At 43.0% G+C, this 24124-nt stretch overlaps 1 protein-coding gene across 1 annotated transcript in view; it reads left to right on the top strand.

The window, feature by feature from the left end:
* Positions 1–511: 511 nt before the first annotated feature.
* The window catches only part of tprg1 (tumor protein p63 regulated 1), an 83012-nt gene continuing 59399 nt past the window's right edge, over positions 512–24124 (top strand). The window contains exons 1-3 of the mRNA XM_029695386.1: positions 512–628; positions 1508–1791; positions 7799–7890. Coding sequence (XP_029551246.1) covers positions 1528–1791; positions 7799–7890 — 356 coding nt within the window. The 5' untranslated portion in view covers positions 512–628; positions 1508–1527. The remainder of the gene's footprint in view (positions 629–1507; positions 1792–7798; positions 7891–24124) is intronic.

Here is a 24124-nt window from a genome sequence, read left to right as displayed (position 1 = left end):
GTATCTATCCTAAAACCTAATCTCCATCCATGTGTAATACCATACAGTACACAACGCCTAACAGGGTTACATTTGGAAAATCAAATAGAGCCTAGGAAATGATATTGTATGTCATTCACTATGGACATATTTCATAGACTGTAGGCCTATTTGTAGCCTGGCTTGATCTATTTAGATAAAACATTCTGACATGTTTATTGTGGTGTGAGGAGCTATAGGCTAGGCCCCTGCAACCACAATGTATGGGGTTGGAATACGCACTAAATGTGACACATTTTCAAATAGAAATGTAATTGAATTACATTGAATTGATATCAAATATAGCTGACTGTGGCCAAGTTGGCCTACATAGCCTAAGCTACAGCATCCTCCTTTAAACAAATCAGACAAGGCATTTGCATAAAGACATCATTATGTTTAGGTAAAACTAGTTCATTTATTATTTTATGCTACTACAGCTCCTAGTCCAGTGAACGGACCGACCAGGATCAGAGCTACCTGTCAAAGTGAACAAACACTTGTTTCCGTGTGCGTTTCCGCGGTCCGCCCATTATAATAACATAAGGAACAAGGAAACGACAACACCTGCTGCCGTTGCGCATCTTACACTCACGTCCACGAACTACTAGTAAGTATAGCTTCCTACTGCTAATTATACTATCCGAATATGTTTGTAAGTAAGGAGTTTTATCTCGATATTATTTCAATAAACAGCGTAACGTCAGATTGCTTGGTGCGTAATGTAGATTGAATAGCTCTGTTCTTTGTGAAAATACTTTGTTTTTTTCTCTTCTCTGAAATACTTCCTGCCCAAAAGTGCAAATAGCCTACTTTTGATGAATCAAGACCCGAATCGTAGTATGTGTAGTCTACTTGACGGATGCACAGTAAATGTGGATTGAATCCAGGAAGACAACACAAGTTGTTTAATCAGTGATTTAAAACTGTCAAACATGACAACCAATGTAGCTTACATTTGTGTAAGATAATTAGCATGTCCTAAGTCATACCCTATTCCTAACAGTGCACTACTTTTGGCCAGAACTCTATGGGGGCTGATATAGCTAGTGTCAGAAATAGCTAGTGTCAGATATAGCTAGTGTCAGATATAGCTAGTGTCAGATATAGCCAGTGTCAGATATAGCCAGCGTCAGATATAGCTAGTGTCAGATATACGGAGCTAGTGTCAGATATAGCTCGCGTCCGATCCCTTCCGACATGTTCTCCAATCTCATAAAACATTATTATCCTCGCAAGGTGAGGTATTGAAAACAGGGGTGCCAATACATTTAACCCCTATCTTTTTCAGATATATATACAAATATATTTTTATAACCTCCCCCCCCCCAAAAAAATGTCCATACAATATAGTTCAGTATTTTTTATTTATTTTATACAGTATTTTTTTTATTTTATACAGTATTTTTTATTTATTTTATACTGTATTTTTTTGCTCATCTTTATCAAAGGTGCTAATAATTGTGGACTGTTATGTTATTTTGTTCAGGTCATACACAGAACATCACCATGTCTGAGGATAAAACAGTCACATTGAAGCCTGTGGATCTGGTAGAACCAGAATCATGGTTCTCATCCTCTCACCTGGACCCCACTCATACCTCCCATCAGCCCCCTGCTTTAGAACAGACAGACCTCCAAGCCCTGGACAGTGGACACCCAGGGACAGAGGAGAAAGGCCCTGTTGGCCTTACAATTGATGCTGAGGCTCAAGGGAATCGATGGACCTCAACACTGGACCAGTTTAAACTGAAGCGGTTCTTCGTCTTGAGGGTAGGCGTTTATAATGACTTGAACACGGGCATCATTATAGAACAAACCGGAAGCCTATCTGTGCACAGTGCCGTGTTGTTACATGCAAATCATCCTTACAGTAATTATATATAGTACATACTGAATCAGAACGGTTCCAAATTAGTATTGTCCTTAAAAATAATTTTAGTTAAAACAATAGTATGTTTTAGTAAATTCAATTAATCCAATTTATGTGGAACATGTCCATGGTTCCACTGCACAGATTCATGAAATGTAACTTGTCTCAAGACAATGTGAACAGATTTACCCGGCTCCATGTGTCCACACCTACAGTAAATATACCAGTGCTTCATTAGCTGCCAGGCCAGTCAGACACTCCTAAACTAATCACATTCATCTGAGCTGTTATAAAACGTACGTGTCCCAAATAGCATCACTATTAGTGCACTACTTTAGATCAGTGCTCTATCGGTCCTGGGTCAAAAGTAGTGCACTATATTTATTTTATTTTTAATTTATTTCACCTTTATTTAACCAGGTAGGCAAGTTGAGAACAAGTTCTCATTTACAATTGCGACCTGGCCAAGATAAAGCAAAGCAGTTCGACACATTCAACAACACAGAGTTACACATGGAGTAAAACAAACATACAGTCAATAATACAGTAGAAAAATAAGTCTATATACAATGTGAGCAAATGAGGTGAGATAAGGGAGATAAAGGCAAAAAAGGCCATGGTGGCGAAGTAAATAAAGTATAGCAAGTAAAACACTGGAATGGTAGATTTGTAGTGGAAGAAAGTGCAAAATGAAGCGAGGGCCAGCCAACTAGAGCGTACAGGTCGCAGTGGTGGGTAGTATATGGGGCTTTGGTGACAAAACGGATGGCACTGTGATAGACTGCATCAAATTTGCTGAGTAGAGTGTTGGAGGCTATTTTATAGATGACATCGCCGAAGTCGAGGATCGGTAGGATGGTCAGTTTTACGAGGGTATGTTTGGCAGCATGAGTGAAGGATGCTTTGTTGCGAAATAGGAAGCCGATTCTAGATTTAACTTTGGATTGGAGATGTTTAATATGAGTCTGGAAGGAGAGTTTGCAGTCTAATCAGAAACCTAGGTATTTGTAGTTGTCCACATATTCTAAGTCAGAACTATATATAGGGAATAGGGTGCCATTGGGGATGTTGGCATGAACACCATTCATCTCAGATCTTATTTATTTGACCTTTTATTTAACTGGGCAAATCAGTTGAGAACAAATTCTTATTTACAATGACAGCCTACCCCGGCCAAACCCTAACCCGGACGACACTGGGCCAATTGTGCGCCGCCCTATGGAACTCCCAATCACAGCCGGTTGTGATACAGCTTGGAATCGAACCAGAGTTTGTAGTGACGCCTCTAGCACTGAGATGTAGTGCCTTGGACCGCTGTGCCATTCAGGAGCCCACGTGGAAACATTGTGTGTGTTTATTGTTGTTGTTTACTGCCAAATGTTATCACCTGCTGAGGCCAGGGCTGGACAGGACTAAATCAAATAAAATCAAATGCTATTTGTCTCATGCTGAATACAACAGGTGTAGTAGACCTCACAGTGAAATGCTGAATACAACAGGTGTAGTAGACCTCACAGTGAAATGCTGAATACAACAGGTGTAGTAGACCTCACAGTGAAATGCTGAATACAACAGGTGTAGTAGACCTCACAGTGAAATGCTGAATACAACAGGTGTAGTAGACCTTACAGTGAAATGCTGAATACAACAGGTGTAGTAGACCTTACAGTGAAATGCTGAATACAACAGGTGTAGTAGACCTCACAGTGAAATGCTGAATACAACAGGTGTATTAGACCTTACAGTGAAATGCTGAATACAACAGGTGTAGTAGACCTCACAGTGAAATGCTGAATACAACAGGTGTAGTAGACCTTACAGTGAAATGCTGAATACAACAGGTGTAGTAGACCTTACAGTGAAATGCTGAATACAACAGGTGTAGTAGACCTTACAGTGAAATGCTGAATACAACAGGTGTAGTAGACCTTACAGTGAAATGCTGAATACAACAGGTGTAGTAGACCTCACAGTGAAATGCTGAATACAACAGGTGTATTAGACCTTACAGTGAAATGCTGAATACAACAGGTGTAGTAGACCTCACAGTGAAATGCTGAATACAACAGGTGTAGTAGACCTTACAGTGAAATGCTGAATACAACAGGTGTAGTAGACCTTACAGTGAAATGCTGAATACAACAGGTGTATTAGACCTTACAGTGAAATGCTGAATACAACAGGTGTATTAGACCTTACAGTGAAATGCTGAATACAACAGGTGTAGTAGACCTCACAGTGAAATGCTGAATACAACAGGTGTAGTAGACCTACAGTGAAATGCTGAATACAACAGGTGTAGTAGACCTTACAGTGAATGCTGAATACAACAGGTGTAGTAGACCTTACAGTGAAATGCTGAATACAACAGGTGTAGACCTCACAGTGAAATGCTGAATACAACAGGTGTAGTAGACCTTACAGTGAAATGCTGAATACAACAGGTGTAGTAGACCTCACAGTGAAATGCTGAATACAACAGGTGTAGACCTTACAGTGAAACGCTGAATACAACAGGTGTAGTAGACCTTACAGTGAAATGCTGAATACAACAGGTGTAGTAGACCTTACAGTGAAATGCTGAATACAACAGGTGTAGTAGACCTTACAGTGAAATGCTGAATACAACAGGTGTAGTAGACCTTACAGTGAAATGCTGAATACAACAGGTGTAGTAGACCTTACAGTGAAATGCTGAATACAACAGGTGTAGTAGACCTTACAGTGAAATGCTGAATACAACAGGTGTAGTAGACCTTACAGTGAAATGCTGAATACAACAGGTGTAGTAGACCTCACAGTGAAATGCTGAATACAACAGGTGTAGTAGACCTTACAGTGAAATGCTGAATACAACAGGTGTAGTAGACCTCACAGTGAAATGCTGAATACAACAGGTGTAGTAGACCTTACAGTGAAATGCTGAATACAACAGGTGTAGTAGACCTCACAGTGAAATGCTGAATACAACAGGTGTAGTAGACCTCACAGTGAAATGCTGAATACAACAGGTGTAGTAGACCTCACAGTGAAATGCTGAATACAACAGGTGTAGTAGACCTCACAGTGAAATGCTGAATACAACAGGTGTAGTAGACCTCACAGTGAAATGCTGAATACAACAGGTGTAGTAGACCTTACAGTGAAATGCTGAATACAACAGGTGTAGTAGACCTTACAGTGAAATGCTGAATACAACAGGTGTAGTAGACCTTACAGTGAAATGCTGAATACAACAGGTGTAGTAGACCTCACAGTGAAATGCTGAATACAACAGGTGTAGACCTCACAGTGAAATGCTGAATACAACAGGTGTAGTAGACCTCACAGTGAAATGCTGAATACAACAGGTGTAGTAGACCTTACAGTGAAATGCTGAATACAACAGGTGTAGTAGACCTCACAGTGAAATGCTGAAAACAACAGGTGTAGTAGACCTTACAGTGAAATGCTGAATACAACAGGTGTAGTAGACCTCACAGTGAAATGCTGAATACAACAGGTGTAGTAGACCTTACAGTGAAACGCTGAATACAACAGGTGTAGTAGACCTTACAGTGAAATGCTGAATACAAGAGGTGTAGTAGACCTTACAGTGAAATGCTGAATACAACAGGTGTAGTAGACCTTACAGTGAAACGCTGAATACAACAGGTGTAGTAGACCTCACAGTGAAATGCTGAATACAACAGGTGTAGACCTCACAGTGAAATGCTGAATACAACAGGTGTAGTAGACCTTACAGTGAAATGCTGAATACAACAGGTGTAGTAGACCTCACAGTGAAATGCTGAATACAACAGGTGTAGACCTTACAGTGAAATGCTGAATACAACAGGTGTAGTAGACCTCACAGTGAAATGCTGAATACAACAGGTGTAGTAGACCTCACAGTGAAATGCTGAATACAACAGGTGTAGTAGACCTTACAGTGAAACGCTGAATACAACAGGTGTAGTAGACCTTACAGTGAAATGCTGAATACAACAGGTGTAGTAGACCTCACAGTGAAATGCTGAATACAACAGGTGTAGACCTCACAGTGAAATGCTGAATACAACAGGTGTAGTAGACCTTACAGTGAAATGCTGAATACAACAGGTGTAGTAGACCTCACAGTGAAATGCTGAATACAACAGGTGTAGACCTTACAGTGAAACGCTGAATACAACAGGTGTAGTAGACCTTACAGTGAAATGCTGAATACAACAGGTGTAGTAGACCTTACAGTGAAATGCTGAATACAACAGGTGTAGTAGACCTTACAGTGAAATGCTGAATACAACAGGTGTAGTAGACCTTACAGTGAAATGCTGAATACAACAGGTGTAGTAGACCTTACAGTGAAATGCTGAATACAACAGGTGTAGTAGACCTCACAGTGAAATGCTGAAAACAACAGGTGTAGACCTCACAGTGAAATGCTGAATACAACAGGTGTAGTAGACCTCACAGTGAAATGCTGAATACAACAGGTGTAGTAGACCTCACAGTGAAATGCTGAATACAACAGGTGTAGACCTCACAGTGAAATGCTGAATACAACAGGTGTAGTTGACCTTACAGTGAAATGCTGAATACAACAGGTGTAGACCTCACAGTGAAATGCTGAATACAACAGGTGTAGTTGACCTTACAGTGAAATGCTGAATACAACAGGTGTAGACCTCACAGTGAAATGCTGAATACAACAGGTGTAGACCTCACAGTGAAATGCTGAATACAACAGGTGTAGTAGACCTCACAGTGAAATGCTGAATACAACAGGTGTAGTAGACCTTACAGTGAAATGCTGAATACAACAGCTGTAGACTTTACAGTGAAATGCTGAATACAACAGGTGTAGTAGACCTTACAGTGAAATGCTGAATACAACAGCTGTAGACCTCACAGTGAAATGCTGAATACAACAGGTGTAGTAGACCTTACAGTGAAATGCTGAATACAACAGCTGTAGACTTTACAGTGAAATGCTGAATACAACAGGTGTAGACCTTACAGTGAAATGCTGAATACAACAGGTGTAGTAGACCTTACAGTGAAATGCTGAATACAACAGGTGTAGTAGACCTCACAGTGAAATGCTGAATACAACAGGTGTAGTAGACCTTACAGTGAAATGCTGAATACAACAGGTGTAGTAGACCTTACAGTAAAATGCTGACTTACAAGCCCCTTAACCAGCAATGCAGTTTTAAGAAAAAATAAGTAATGAGTAAAAAATAACAGTAACAAAAAGTTAAAGAGCAGCAGTAAAATAACAATGTGGAGGCTATATACAGGGTATTACGGTACAGAGTCAATATACAGGGTATTACGGTACAGAGTCAATGTGGAGGCTATATACAGGGGTACCGGTACAGAGTCAATATACAGGGTATTACGGTACAGAGTCAATGTGGAGGCTATATACAGGGTTACCGGTACAGAGTCAATGTGGAGGCTATATACAGGGGGTACCGGTACAATGTGGAGGCTATATACAGGGGGTACCGGTACAGAGTCAATGTGGAGGCTATATACAGGGGGTACCGGTACAGAGTCAATGTGGAGGCTATATACAGGGTGTTACGGTACAGAGTCAAAGTGGAGGCTATATACAGGGTGTTACGGTACAGAGTCAATGTGGAGGCTATATACAGGGGGTACTGGTACAGAGTCAATGTGGAGGCTATATACAGGGTGTTACGGTACAGAGTCAATGTGGAGGCTATATACAGGGTGTTACGGTACAGAGTCAATGTGCAGGGGCAGTGATACTGCTGGACTCCAGAGAAAACACAGCAAAACCTTTTGTTCTTATTACGAAACATTGATACCATTTGTGCTTCTACATCTAATAATTGTCCCATTTACGGTGGAATAATCTTTAACCATGCGTTTTTTTTTTGTTTATTTTCTGTTTAGCCAGGGACCATGGACCAAGCCCTAGAGGATATAAAGAGTATGGTCAATCAGGATGAGGATGGCGATGTCCATGGTGTCTGGCTGATGACTGAGTGAGTATCTATCCGTATCATATCTCTCTCTCTCACCTACTACGTCCTGGTCTTCCATAGCCATTCTAGACCTGCTGGATGAGCAGAAGAAATCATGTGACAGGAAGTTGCAAAACAACAGATTTTTCTGTTAGAACCAGTTGTAATGATGTCCAGAAATATTGCCTGTTGCGTTCCCATCAACAGTGTAACTGAAAACCCTCACTGATATATAGTACCTGGTCGTTCTCAGCTGGTATATAGTACCTGGTCGTTCTCAGCTGATATATAGTACCTGGTTGTTATCAGCATTATAGTACCTGGTCGTTATCAGCATTATAGTACCTGGTCATTCTCAGCTGATATATAGTACCTGGTCGTTCTCAGCATTATAGTACCTGGTCGTTCTCAGCTGATATATAGTACCTGGATGTTCTCAGCTGGTATATAGTACCTGGTCGTTATCAGCATTATAGTACCTGGTTGTTATCAGCATTATAGTACCTGGTTGTTATCAGCTGATATATAGTACCTGGTCGTTATCAGCATTATAGTACCTGGTCGTTATCAGCTGATATATAGTACCTGGTCGTTATCAGCATTATAGTACCTGGTCGTTCTCAGCTGATATATAGTACCTGGTCGTTCTCAGCTGATATATAGTACCTGGTCGTTCTCAGCTGATATATAGTACCTGGTCGTTCTCAGCTGATATATAGTACCTGGTCGTTATCAGCATTATAGTACCTGGTCGTTATCAGCTGATATATAGTACCTGGTCGTTATCAGCATTATAGTACCTGGTCGTTCTCAGCTGATATATAGTACCTGGTCGTTCTCAGCTGATATATAGTACCTGGTCGTTCTCAGCTGATATATAGTACCTGGTCGTTCTCAGCTGATATATAGTACCTGGTCGTTATCAGCATTATAGTACCTGGTCGTTCTCAGCTGATAAATAGTACCTGGTTGTTCTCAGCTGATATATAGTACCTGGTCGTTCTCAGCTGGTATATAGTACCTGGTCGTTATCAGCATTATAGTACCTGGACGTTATCAGCTGATATATAGTACCTGGTCGTTATCAGCATTATAGTACCTGGTCGTTCTCAGCTGGTATATAGTACCTGGTCGTTCTCAGCATTATAGTACCTGGTCGTTGTCAGCATTATAGTACCTGGTCGTTATCAGCATTATAGTACCTGGTCGTTCTCAGCTGATATATAGTACCTGGTCGTTCTCAGCTGATATATAGTACCTGGTTATTCTCAGCTGATATATAGTACCTGGTTGTTCTCAGCATTATAGTACCTGGTCGTTCTCAGCTGATATATAGTACCTGGTTGTTCTCAGCTGATATATAGTACCTGGTCGTTCTCAGCATTATAGTACCTGGTCGTTATCAGCATTATAGTACCTGGTTGTTGTCAGCATTATAGTACCTGGTCGTTATCAGCATTATAGTACCTGGTCGTTCTCAGCTGATATATAGTACCTGGTCATTCTCAGCATTATAGTACCTGGTCGTTCTCAGCTGATGTATAGTACCTGGTCGTTATCAGCATTGTAGTACCTGGTTGTTCTCAGCTGGTATATAGTACCTGGTTGTTATCAGCTGATATATAGTACCTGGTCATTCTCAGCATTATAGTACCTGGTCGTTCTCAGCTGATGTATAGTACCTGGTCGTTATCAGCATTATAGTACCTGGTCGTTATCAGCATTATAGTACCTGGTCGTTCTCAGTTGATATATAGTACCTGGTCGTTATCAGCATTATAGTACCTGGTCGTTGTCAGCATTATAGTACCTGGTCGTTATCAGCATTATAGTTCCTGGTCGTTCTCAGCTGATATATAGTACCTGGTTGTTCTCAGCTGATATATAGTACCTGGTTGTTCTCAGCATTATAGTACCTGGTCGTTCTCAGCTGATATATAGTACCTGGTTGTTCTCAGCTGATATATAGTAGCTGGTTGTTCTCAGCATTATAGTACCTGGTCGTTCTCAGCTGATATATAGTACCTGGTTGTTCTCAGCTGATATATAGTACCTTGTTGTTCTCAGCTGATATATAGTACCTGGTTGTTCTCAGCATTATAGTACCTGGTCGTTCTCAGCTGATATATAGTACCTGGTCGTTCTCAGCTGATATATAGTACCTGGTCGTTCTCAGCTGATATATAGTACCTGGTCGTTCTCAGCATTATAGTACCTGGTCGTTATCAGCATTATAGTACCTGGTCGTTCTCAGCTGATATATAGTACCTGGTTGTTCTCAGCTGATATATAGTACCTGGTTGTTCTCAGCATTATAGTACCTGGTCGTTCTCAGCTGATATATAGTACCTGGTCGTTCTCAGCTGATATATAGTACCTGGTCGATCTCAGCTGATATAGAGTACCTGGTTGTTCTCAGCATTATAGTACCTGGTTGTTCTCAGCATTATAGTACCTGGTCGTTCTCAGCTGATATATAGTACCTGGTCGTTCTCAGCTGATATATAGTACCTGGTTGTTCTCAGCTGATATATAGTACCTGGTTGTTCTCAGCATTATAGTACCTGGTCGTTCTCAGCTGATATATAGTACCTGGTTGTTCTCAGCTGATATATAGTACCTGGTCGTTCTCAGCATTATAGTACCTGGTCGTTATCAGCATTATAGTACCTGGTCGTTCTCAGCTGATATATAGTACCTGGTCGTTATCAGCATTATAGTACCTGGTCGTTGTCAGCATTATAGTACCTGGTCGTTATCAGCATTATAGTACCTGGTCGTTCTCAGCTGATATATAGTACCTGGTCGTTCTGAGCATTATAGTACCTGGTTGTTCTCAGCTGATGTATAGTACCTGGTCGTTATCAGCATTATAGTACCTGGTTGTTCTCAGCTGGTATATAGTACCTGGTTGTTATCAGCTGATATATAGTACCTGGTCATTCTCAGCATTATAGTACCTGGTCGTTCTCAGCTGATGTATAGTACCTGGTCGTTATCAGCATTATAGTACCTGGTTGTTCTCAGCTGGTATATAGTACCTGGTTGTTATCAGCTGATATATAGTACCTGGTCATTCTCAGCATTATAGTACCTGGTCGTTCTCAGCTGATGTATAGTACCTGGTCGTTATCAGCATTATAGTACCTGGTCGTTCTCAGCTGGTATATAGTACCTGGTTGTTATCAGCTGATATATAGTACCTGGTTGTTATCAGCTGATATATAGTACCTGGACGTTATCAGCATTATAGTACCTGGTCGTTCTCAGCTGTTATATAGTACCTGGTCGTTCTCAGCTGGTATATAGTACCTGGTCGTTCTCAGCATTATAGTACCTGGTTGTTCTCAGCTGATATATAGTACCTGGACGTTATCAGCATTCTAGTACCTGGTCGTTCTCAGCATTATGGTACCTGGTCGTTGTCAGCATTATAGTACCTGGTCGTTCTCAGCATTATAGTACCTGGTCGTTCTCAGCTGACATATAGTACCTGGTCGTTCTGAGCATTATAGTACCTGGTTGTTCTCAGCATTATAGTACCTGGTCGTTCTCAGCATTATAGTACCTGGTCGTTATCAGCATTATAGTACCTGGTCGTTATCAGCATTATAGTACCTGGTTGTTCTCAGCATTATAGTACCTGGTCGTTATCAGCATTATAGTACCTGGTCGTTATCAGCATTATAGTACCTGGTTGTTCTCAGCATTATAGTACCTGGTCGTTCTCAGCTGGTATATAGTACCTGGTCGTTATCAGCATTATAGTACCTGGACGTTATCAGCTGATATATAGTACCTGGTCGTTATCAGCATTATAGTACCTGGTTGTTCTCAGCTGGTATATAGTACCTGGTCGTTCTCAGCATTATAGTACCTGGTTGTTCTCAGCTGATATGTAGTACCTGGTCATTATCAGCATTATAGTACCTGGTCGTTATCAGCATTATAGTACCTGGTCGTTCTCAGCTCATATATAGTGCCTGGTCATTATCAGCATTATAGTACCTGGTCGTTCTCAGCTGATATATAGTACCTGGTCGTTCTCAGCTGATATATAGTACCTGGTTGTTCTCAGCTGTTATATAGTACCTGGTTGTTCTCAGCATTATAGTACCTGGTCGTTCTCAGCTGATATATAGTACCTGGTTGTTCTCAGCTGATATATAGTACCTGGTCGTTCTCAGCTGATATATAGTACCTAGTTGTTCTCAGCATTATAGTACCTGGTCGTTCTCAGCTGATATATAGTACCTGGTCGTTCTCAGCATTATAGTACCTGGTCGTTATCAGCATTATAGTACCTGGTCGTTCTCAGCTGATATATAGTACCTGGTTGTTCTCAGCTGATATATAGTACCTGGTCGTTATCAGCATTATAGTACCTGGTTGTTATCAGCATTATAGTACCTGGTCGTTCTCAGCATTATAGTACCTGGTTGTTCTCAGCATTATAGTACCTGGTCGTTCTCAGCTGATATATAGTACCTGGTTGTTCTCAGCTGATATATAGTACCTGGTCGTTCTCAGCATTATAGTACCTGGTTGTTCTCAGCTGATATATAGTACCTGGTCATTCTCAGCTGATATATAGTACCTGGTTGTTCTCAGCTGATATATAGTACCTGGTCGTTCTCAGCATTTTAGTACCTGGTCGTTATCAGCATTATAGTACCTGGTCGTTCTCAGCTGATATATAGTACCTGGTCGTTATCAGCATTATAGTACCTGGTCGTTGTCAGCATTATAGTACCTGGTCGTTATCAGCATTATAGTACCTGGTCGTTCTCAGCTGATATATAGTACCTGGTCGTTCTCAGCTGATATATAGTACCTGGTTGTTCTCAGCTGATATATAGTACCTGGTTGTTCTCAGCATTATAGTACCTGGTCGTTCTCAGCTGATATATAGTACCTGGTTGTTCTCAGCTGATATATAGTACCTGGTCGTTCTCAGCATTATAGTACCTGGTCGTTATCAGCATTATAGTACCTGGTCGTTCTCAGCTGATATATAGTACCTGGTCGTTATCAGCATTATAGTACCTGGTCGTTGTCAGCATTATAGTACCTGGTCGTTATCAGCATTATAGTACCTGGTCGTTCTCAGCTGATATATAGTACCTGGTCGTTCTCAGCTGATATATAGTACCTGGTTGTTCTCAGCTGATATATAGTACCTGGTTGTTCTCAGCATTATAGTACCTGGTCGTTCTCAGCTGATATATAGTACCTGGTTGTTCTCAGCTGATATATAGTACCTGGTCGTTCTCAGCATTATAGTACCTGGTCGTTCTCAGCATTATAGTACCTGGTCGTTATCAGCATTATAGTACCTGGTCGTTCTCAGCTGATATATAGTACCTGGTCGTTATCAGCATTATAGTACCTGTTCGTTATCAGCATTATAGTACCTGGTCGTTATCAGCATTATAGTACCTGGTCGTTCTCAGCTGATATATAGTACCTGGTCGTTCTCAGCTGATATATAGTACCTGGTTGTTCTCAGCTGATATATAGTATCTGGTCGTTCTCAGCTGATTTATAGTACCTGGTCGTTCTCAGCTGATATATAGTACCTGGTCGTTCTCAGCTGATATATACAGTACCTGGTCGTTCTCAGCTGATATATAGTACCTGGTTGTTCTTAGCATTATAGTACCTGGTCGTTATCAGCATTATAGTACCTGGTCGTTCTCAGCTGATATATAGTACCTGGTCGTTCTCAGCTGATATATAGTACCTGGTCGTTCTCAGCTGATATATAGTACCTGGTCGTTCTTAGCATTATAGTACCTGGTCGTTATCAGCATTATAGTACCTGGTTGTTCTCAGCTGATATATAGTACCTGGTCGTTCTCAGCTGATATATAGTACCTGGTCATTCTCAGCATTATAGTACCTGGTTGTTCTAAGCTGGTATATAGTACCTGGTTGTTCTCAGCTGATATATAGTACCTGGTCGTTGTCAGCATTATAGTACCTGGTCGTTGTCAGCATTATAGTACCTGGTTGTTCTCAGCATTATAGTACCTGGTCGTTCTCAGCTGATATATAGTACCTGGTTGTTCTCAGCTGATATATAGTACCTGGTCGTTGTCAGCATTATAGTACCTGGTTGTTATCAGCATTATAGTACCTGGTCGTTCTCAGCTGATATATAGTACCTGGTTGTTCTCAGCTGGTATATAGTACCTGGTTGTTCTCAGCTGATATATAGTACCTGGTTGTTCTCAGCTGATATATAGTACCTGGTCGTTCTCAGCATTATAGTACCTGGTTGTTCTCAGCTGGTATATAGTACCTGGTTGTTATCAGCATTATAGTACCTGGTCGTTCTCAGCATTATAGTACCTGGTCGTTCTCAGCTGATATATAGTACCTGGTTGTTATCAGCATTATAGTACCTGGTTGTTATCAGCTGATATATAGTACCTGGTCGTTCTCAGCATTATAGTACCTTGTCGTTCTCAGCTGATATATAGTACCTGGTTGTTCTCAGCTGATATATAGTACCTGGTCGTTCTCAGCTGGTATATAGTACCTGGTCGTTCTCAGCTGGTATATAGTACCTGGTCGTTATCAGCATTATAGTACCTGGTTGTTCTCAGCTGATATATAGTACCTGGTCGTTCTCAGCTGATATATAGTACCTGGTTGTTCTCAGCATTATAGTACCTTGTCGTTATCAGCATTATAGTACCTGGTTGTTCTCTGCATTATAGTACCTGGTTGTTCTCAGCTGATATATAGTACCTCGTCGTTATCAGCATTATAGTACCTGGTTGTTCTCAGCCTGGTGTAAATTCATTATAGTCCCTGGTCGTTCTCAGTGTGTTTTGGTGTTTGTCCCATTTTGTGAATTCTTGGTTGGTGAGTGGACCCCATACCTCACAACCATAAAGAGCAATGAGTTCTATAACTGATACTTTTAGTTCTATAACAAGTACTTTTAGACAGATCCTAATTGGCATGTAAAATATTATGTTCCTTTTGATGGCATAGAAGGCCCTTCTTGCCTTGTCTCTCAGATGGTTCACAGCTTTGTGGAAGTTACCTGTGGCGCTGATGTTTAGGCCAAGGTATGTATAGTTTTTGTGTGCTCTAGGGCAACGGTGTCTAGATGGAATTTGTATTTGTGGTCCTGGCAACTGGACCTTTGTTGGAACACCATTATTTTGGTCTTACTGAGATTTACTGTCAGGGCCCAGGTCTGTCAGGGCCCAGGTCTGTCAGGGCCCAGGTCTGTCAGGGCCCAGGTCTGTCAGGGCCCAGGTCTGTCAGGGCCCAGGTCTAACAGAATCTGTGCAGAAGATGATGATCTGTGCAGAAGATCTAGGTGCTGCTGTAGACCCTCCTTGGTTGGGGACAGAAGCACCAGATCATCAGCAAACAGTAGACATTTGACTAGTGGGGTGAGGCCGGGTGCTGCAGATTGTTCTAGTGCCCTCGCCAATTTGTTGACATATATGTTGTTGAGGGCTTAAGATGCATCCCTGTCTCATCCCACGGCCCTGTGGATAGAAATCCGTGTGTTTTTTTTGCCTATTTGAATCGCTCACTTGTTGTTTGTGTACATGGATTTTATAATGTCATATGTTTTTCTCCCAACACCTCTTTCCATCAATTTGTATATCAGGCCCTCGAGCCAAATTGAGCCAAGCATGGGAAGACTTTGCCTTTGTTTTGGTTTGTTTGTTTGTCAATTAGGGTGTGCAGGGTGAAATGTGGTCTGTCGTACGGTAATTTGGTAAAAAGCCAAACTTTTTTCGCTGAGGAAATGTACGAGTCTGCTGTTAATTACAATGCAGAGAATTTTCCAAAGGTTGCTGTTGACGCATATCACACGGTAGTTGTTGGGGTCAAATTTGTCTCCACTTTTGTGGATTGGGGTGATCAGTTCTTGGTTCCAAATATTGGGGAAGATGCCAGAGCTGAGGATGGGGGGGGGGGGGGGGGGGTGAGTGGAGAGAGAGTATATTTTTGACGGCTGGAAACTCTTTTTACAGTTGTGGTTCTTACTGCAATGCTGAGTGAGTATGATATTCAACTGCATGTTACAATTACCCTCTTATGTCTCTGATCTTCTTCCCCATCTAAGTTCAAGTCAGTCAATTGTTACAACATGTTCAGTAAATGAACATTCAGAAAGTGGATTTCAGTGAGATGGTGACATTTACCCAGCAGCACTAACATCTGTCAGAGCCTATCACACAGCCCGGTTGGGTACCATGCTCTTTCAGGAAACATTTAAAAGCTTTAGCCGTGTAAAATAAATTATATATCCTGTCCTTCAGGGTGTAAAGTCGTACAATGGCTCTGCAGTTCTATGTTTGGGACTTGTGTGTGTGTGTGGACTTCTTGTAACAAAGGAATGTTAGATACAACAGTACTTAGGTGTTTCTGTTGAAGATGTCGTATAAGGTGACTACAGTTTATGAGTTTCATCCGTCTCAAGTAGCTACTGTAGTGCACAGAGGGTTTATAGCACAGGGATTCTTCAAAGATGGGACAATCGCTACGTTCTTCCCACAAATATTTGTGACTTGTTTCAAGAAGCTAGGCGTATGTCACACGTCACTACTTTACAGGAGAGGCATTTGCTGTTTTTTTTTGGCAGAAATGCCCTCTGGAACATGTGAACTTTCATGTGCCTTAATAACAAACTTGTAAGCCATCTGTAAATATGAATAAAATTGTTAAATTACGAGCCTAGTTGGTTTAGCCACTGAAAAATACAGGAACTTTCCCGCTAGCCATGATTGGCTGAGATAATGAGTGGGCTGGACATGAGAGAGAAGAGTTCAGATTGGTCTGAATTGTTAACAGGCGCTATCGACAAAGATCAAAGGTGAGCGGGAAAAAGTTATGATGGACTACTTTCATGTTGACTCTCTCTGATAATGAAAATGAATCAGACGGATGAGGAAATCCCTGATTTTTAGATAAAAACATTTTCATTGAACCAGACATTGTAGAGTCTTCTGATGACAGTGATGGAGAAGAAACGGCGATCAACAGTGTTGTTGTCACGGAAGAAGTTGACGGAGTTTTGAAGCAGAGAGATGATGCGCCATATGTGTAGAGATTCGAAAAGAGAAGGCTGTTGTATAAAACACTTGTATCCGGATTACATCTTCAAACTGAGGGCAACCATGGCATCCATGACAGAGAGGGAGAAGCATTCATCCATGTATACGGGTAAGAGATTCTAGCTACATTTTCAGATATTATACGTTTCTAATTTTGTCAGAAAGTAATTTTCTGTTATCTAGCTAGCTAAAGTTAGCTGTCTGGCTCGCTAGCTAACGTGACGTGTAATGTCGTAATATTATTTGTGTGTCAGAAAACCATTTGCATTGCTAGTTATATCCTAATGTTAGCTAGATAACATTGAACCTAGTTGGTTAGCTTTAGCTAACTGAAGATTCCTGCATGTTAGTATGAATTGGGATTAATTTATGGTTCCTTGTTTAGCTAGCTAGCTAAATGTCTAGACAAAAGACTCCACTATGCAAGTAACCATTTCACTGTACTGTTTACACCTGTATCCGAACTGACTTGTTGGAAAGGTGGCATCCTATGACGGTGCCACGTTGAAAGTCACTGAGCTCCTCGGACGCCGTCGGCCGCAACCGGGAGACCCATGGGGCAGTGTACAATTGGCCCAGCGTTGTCCGGGGTAGGGGACGGTTTGGCCGGCAGGGATGTCCTTGTCACATCGCCTTCGAGCGACTCCTGTGGCGGGCCGGGTGCAGTGCATGCTGACACGGTCTCCAGGTGTACGGTGTTTCCTCCGACACATTGGTGCGGCTGGCTTCCGGGTTAAGCGGGCATTGTGTCAAGAAGCAGTGCGGCTTGGTTGGGTTGTGTTTCGGAGGACGCACGGCTCTCGACCTTCGCCTCTCCCGAGTCCGTACGGGAGTTGCAGCGACGAGACAAGACTGTAACTACCAATTGGATACCACAAAAAAAAGAAAGTCACTGAGCTTTTCATAAGACCATTCTCCTGCCAATGTTTGTCTATGGATATTGCATGGCTGTGTGCTTGATTTTATTGACCTGACTGCAACGGATGTGGCTGAAATAACCAAATGCACTCATTTGAAGGGTTGTCCACATACTTTTGTATGTATGTATGTATGTATGTATGTATGTATGTATGTATGTATGTATGTATGTATGTATGTATGTATGTATGTATGTATGTATGTATGTATGTATGTATGTATACACACCTGACTATACCAAACATTCGGCGCACCTTCCTAATATTGAGTTGCACCCCCCCTTTGCCCTCAGAACAGCTTCAATTCGTCAGGGCGTGGACTCTACAGGGTGTCATGTGATCCACCTACTACCATACCCTGTTCAAAGGCACATCAATAAGCGATCATACCTTTCACCTGCATTCACCTGGTCAGTCTATGTCATGGAAAGAGAAGGTGTTCCTAATGTTTTGTATACTCCGTGTACTTTTATTTGTATATATATATTTAAATATTTATTTATATATTTTTTTACAAATTGATACTTTGAGTCAAATATTGATATCGCCCCAAAATAATAATGTGATATTTAACTGTATTGATTTTCCCCCCATCGCTAACTAACTAACTAACTAACTAACTAACTAACTAACTAACTAACTAACTAGCTAGCTAGCTAGCTAGCTAGATACATAACTAGCTAACTAACTAGCTAACTAACTAGCTAACTAACTAGACAACTAGCCATATCTAACTAGCTAACTAACTAGACAACTAGGCAACTAGCCAAATAACTATATCTAACTAGCTAACTAACTAGGCAACTAACTATAGCTAACTAGCTAACTAACTAACTAGGCAACTAGCCAAATGACTATCTAACTAACTAGACAACTAACTAACTAGCCAAATAGTTAGTTAGCTAGTTAGATATAGCTATTTGGCTAGTTGGCTAGTTAGTTAGTTGTCTAGTTAGTTAGATAGTCATTTGGCTAGTTGCCTAGTTGTCTAGTTAGTTAGTTAGCTAGTTAGATATAGCTAACTAGACAACTAGCCATATCTAACTAGCTAACTAACTAGACAACTAGCCATATCTAACTAGCTAACTAGACAACTAGCCATATCTAACTAGCTAACTAACTAACTAGACAACTAGACATCTAACTAGCTAACTAACTAACTTGACAACTAGCCATATCTAACTAGCTAACTAACTAGACAACTAGCCAACTAGACAAATAACTATAGCTAACTAGCTAACTAGGCAACTAGCCAAATGACTATCTAACTAACTAGCCAACTAGCCAAATAACTATCTAACCAACTAGCCAACTAACTATATCTAACTAGCTAACTAACTAACTAACTAGGCAACTAGACAACTAACTATAACTAACTAACTAACTAACTAACTAACTAACTAACTAACTAACTAACTAGCAGTGTGGTGGAAGTGGTTGCAGCAGTAATATCTTCCTGAGGGTTTATGTGCAGCAGCAGTAGAAGACCCACTACACACACACACACACACACACACACACACACACACACACACACACACACACATACACAAACAAACGGAGTGCTCCCAGCTCACCAGGCTGTGAGAGAGTGAGCGAGGGAGGGAAAATAAGAGAGACCGAGAATCCATGCCATCGTGAATAACTTGTGTGCATGTAGCGAGGGACGTGTGTGTGTGTGTGTGTGTGTGTGCAAACAAACCGAGGTCCTCCTGTCATAAATGACTAAGAAAACATTTCTCCTTGTTAGAGGCAGAGGCCTTCAGGAGGAAGAAGGGATGTGGATTCACTCTCTCTCGCCTCATATTATTTATTCATTTTCTATCTCTTTATCTCTCTCTCTTTTTATGTCTCTCTCTTTGTCTTGCTCCCGAGTGGCGCAGCTCATTATTGGCTATGTACGGTGTTTTAACAATGTGCAAATAGTTGAAGTATTGAAGGTGGTCAGCACAGACTAGTACATGACCTGGACTTGATCTCTCCTTCCAGGATGGAGAAGCTGTCTTCATTAAAGTATGGGGATTCTAGTAGGGGGATATAGGTAGGATGGAGAAGCTGTCTTCATTATAGTATGGGGATTCTAGTGGGGGGATATAGGTAGGATGGAGAAGCTGTCTTCATTAAAGTATGGGGATTCTAGTGGGGGGATATAGGTAGGATGGAGAAGCTGTCTTCATTAAAGTATGGGGATTCTAGTGGGGGGATATAGGTAGGATGGAGAAGCTGTCTTCATTATAGTATGGGGATTCTAGTGGGGGGATATAGGTAGGATGGAGAAGCTGTCTTCATTAAAGTATGGGGATTCTAGTGGGGGGATATAGGTAGGATGGAGAAGCTGTCTTCATTATAGTATGGGGATTCTAGTGGGGGGATATAGGTAGGATGGAGAAGCTGTCTTCATTATAGTATGGGGATTCTAGTGGGGGGATATAGGTAGGATGGAGAAGCTGTCTTCATTAAAGTATGGGGATTCTAGTGGGGGGATATAGGTAGGATGGAGAAGCTGTCTTCATTAAAGTATGGGGATTATAGTGGGGGGATATAGGTAGGAATAGAGAAGCTGTCTTCATTATAGTATGGGGATTCTAGTGGGGGGGATATAGGTAGGATGGAGAAGCTGTCTTCGTTAAAGTATGGGGATTCTAGTGGGGGGATATAGGTAGGATGGAGAAGCTGTCTTCATTAAAGTATGGGGATTCTAGTGGGGGGATATAGGTAGGATGGAGAAGCTGTCTTCATTAAAGTATGGGGATTCTAGTGGGGGGATATAGGTAGGATGGAGAAGCTGTCTTCATTATAGTATGGGGATTCTAGTGGGGGGATATAGGTAGGATGGAGAAGCTGTCTTCATTAAAGAATGGGGATTCTAGTGGGGGGATATAGGTAGGATGGAGAAGCTGTCTTCATTAAAGTATGGGGATTCTAGTGGGGGGATATAGGTAGGATGGAGAAGCTGTCCTCATTAAAGTATGGGGATTCTAGTGGGGGGATATAGGTAGCACACAGGAGGACATTTTTCTCTGTTGAGATCATTTCCTTTTGAATTTCTAGCCAGATGTAAAATGTTCCTGTTTTGATTTAATTTAATAACGAGTTAGTTAGGTCTGCTCTATACCAGATTTGCATACCCCCTGAGTCTCTTCCCTGTTTCACACCTGGTAGTTTGGTGGATGGGACTACCAGCTCTCTGTAACCTAGAGGACAACCAGTGGGTCCGTCTCCTCTATACCAGCCACCTGGTAGTGTGGTGGATGGGACTACCAGCTCTCCGTAACCTAGAGGGCAACCAGTGGGTCCGTCTCCTCTATACCAGCCACCTGGTAGTGTGGTGGATGGGACTACCAGCTCTCCGTAACCTAGAGGACAACCAGTGGGTCCGTCTCCTCTATACCACCCACCTGGTAGTGTGGTGGATGGGACTACCAGCTCTCTGTAACCTAGAGGACAACCAGTGGGTCCGTCTCCTCTATACCACCCACCTGGTAGTTTGGTGGATGGGACTACCAGTTCTCTGTAACCCAGAGGGCAACCATTGGGTCCGTCTCCTCTACACCAGGTTTCTTGTAGGACGACAATGTCTGTATTTCCGATTTCTTTGAGGAAGTCCAGGTTCCTGCTCTTTGCTTTATGTTCCATAAAGTGTCAAATGTTGTTGGTTGTGTGGTTTGGCCTCAGACCAGTAAGTGTGAGCAGAGCCTGCTGAGCATCTGGTACATGCATATCTGGCAGACATATCAGTGTGGATGACGGCTCACCACCTCAAGCTGAACCTCGGCAAGACGGAGCTGTTCCTCCTCCCAGGGAAGGACTGCCCGTTCCATGATCTCGCCATCACGGTTGACAACTCCCTTGTGTCCTCCTCCCAGAGTGCTAAGAACCTTGGCGTGACCCTGGACAACACCCTGTCGTTCTCCACTAACATCAAGGCGGTGACCCGATCCTGTAGGTTCATGCTCTACAACATTCGCAGAGTACGACCCTGCCTCACACAGGAAGCGGCGCAGGTCGTAGTCCAGGCACTTGTCATCTCCCGTCTAGATTACTGCAACTCGCTGTTGGCTGGGCTCCCTGCCTGTGCCATTAAACCCCTACAACTCATCCAGAACGCCGCAGCCCGTCTGGTGTTCAACCTTCCCAAGTTCTCTCACGTCACCCCGCTCCTCCGCTCTCTCCACTGGCTGCCAGTTGAAGCTCGCATCCGCTACAAGTCCATGCTGCTTGCCTACGGAGCTGTGAGGGGAACGGCACCTCCGTATCTTCAGGCTCTGATCAGGCCTTACACCCAAACAAGAGCACTGCGTTCATCCACCTCTGGCCTGCTCGCCTCCCTACCTCTGAGGAAGCACAGCTCCCGCTCAGCCCAGTCAAAACTGTTCGCTGCTCTGGCACCCCAATGGTGGAACAAGCTCCCTCACGACGCCAGGACAGCGGAGTCAATCACCACCTTCCGGAGACACCTGAAACCCCACCTCTTTAAGGAATACCTGGGATAGGATAAAGTAATCCTTCTAACCCCCCCCCCGAAAGATTTAGATGCACTATTGTAAAGTGGTTGTTCCACTGGATATCTTAAGGTGAATGCACCAATTTGTAAGTTGCTCTGGATAAGAGCGTCTGCTAAATGACTTAAATGTAAATGTAAATGTAAATGCCATTGGTTTGGGCTAGTGTAAGAGTGGAGGTTGGGGCTGTTTACCTGCTCGCGGCCCGGGCGTATGTCTGACTTTCATGTTGAGGCGATGTCCTTTAAGGTCCTGGCGAAGGTGGGCTCTGTTGCCTTGTAGAGGTGGACCTGGTCATTACGGTGGGCTCTGCTGCCTTGTAGAGGTGGACCTGGTCATTACGGGGGGCACTGCTGCCTTGTAGAGGTGGACCTGGTCATTACAGTGGGCTCTGTTGCCTTGTAGAGGTGGACCTGGTCATTATAGTGGGCACTGCTGCCTTGTAGAGGTAGACCTGGTCATTACGGTGGGCTCTGCTGCCTTGTAGAGGTGGACCTGGTCATTATGGGGGGCACTGCTGCCTTGTAGAGGTGGACCTGGTCATTACAGTGGGCTCTGTTGCCTTGTAGAGGTGGACCTGGTCATTACGGTGAGCTCTGCTGCCTTGTAGAGGTGGACCTGGTCATTACGGTGGGCTCTGCTGCCTTGTAGAGGTGGACCTGGTCATTACGGTGGGCTCTGCTGCCTTGTAGAGGTGGACCTGGTCATTACAGTGGGCTCTGCTGCCTTGTAGAGGTGGACCTGGTCGTAGAGGTGGACCTGGTCGTAGAGGAGGACCTGGTCATAAAGGTGGGCTCTGCTGCCTTGTAGAGGTGGACCTGGTCATTACGGTGGGCACTGCTGCCTTGTAGAGGTGGACCTGGTCATAAAGGTGGACCTGGTCATTACGGTGGGCACTGCTGCCTTGTAGAGGTGGACCTGGTCATTACAGTGGGCTCTGCTGCCTTGTAGAGGTGGACCTGGTCGTAGAGGTGGACCTGGTCATTACGGTGGGCTCTGCTGCCTTGTAGAAGTGGACCTGGTCATTACGGTGGGCTCTGCTGCCTTGTAGAGGTGGACCTGGTCATTACGGTGGGCACTGCTGCCTTGTAGAGGTGGACCTGGTCATTACGGTGGGCACTGCTGCCTTGTAGAGGTGGACCTGGTCGTAGAGGTGGACCTGGTCGTAGAGGTGGACCTGGTCGTAGAGGTGGACCTGGTCATTAAGGTGGGCTCTGCTGCCTTGTAGTGGTGGACCTGGTCATTACGGTGGGCTCTGCTGCCTTGTAGAGGTGGACCTGGTCATTACAGTGGGCTCTGCTGCCTTGTAGAGGTGGACCTGGTCATTACAGTGGGCTCTGTTGCCTTGTAGAGGTGGACCTGGTCATTACGGTGGGTACTGCTGCCTTGTAGAGGTGGACCTGGTCATTACAGTGGGCTCTGCTGCCTTGTAGAGGTGGACCTGGTCATTACGGTGGGCACTGCTGCCTTGTAGAGGTGGACCTGGTCGTAGAGGTGGACCTGGTCATAAAGGCTGTTCAAGTCCAGGGTGGAGTGGTAGGCCGGGTAGGTGTTAGGTTTTGAAGCACAGTCACAGGAAATAAATGTCTTTACCCGCTGTATGGTAGCAGGGTGGAGATGACCACTCGTGAGACTCCACCAATCAGGCCTCTATGGTAGAGTGGCCAGACAGAAGCCACTCCTCAGTAAAAGGCCCATGACAGCCCGCTTGGAGTTTGCCAAAAGGCACCTAAAGGACTCTGAC

Source organism: Salmo trutta, chromosome 17 (assembly GCF_901001165.1).
Source record: "Salmo trutta chromosome 17, fSalTru1.1, whole genome shotgun sequence".
NCBI classification, from domain to species: Eukaryota; Metazoa; Chordata; class Actinopteri; order Salmoniformes; family Salmonidae; genus Salmo; species Salmo trutta.
Note: the sequence above shows the minus strand (reverse complement) of the source record. Positions and strands in the feature narration are given on the sequence as shown.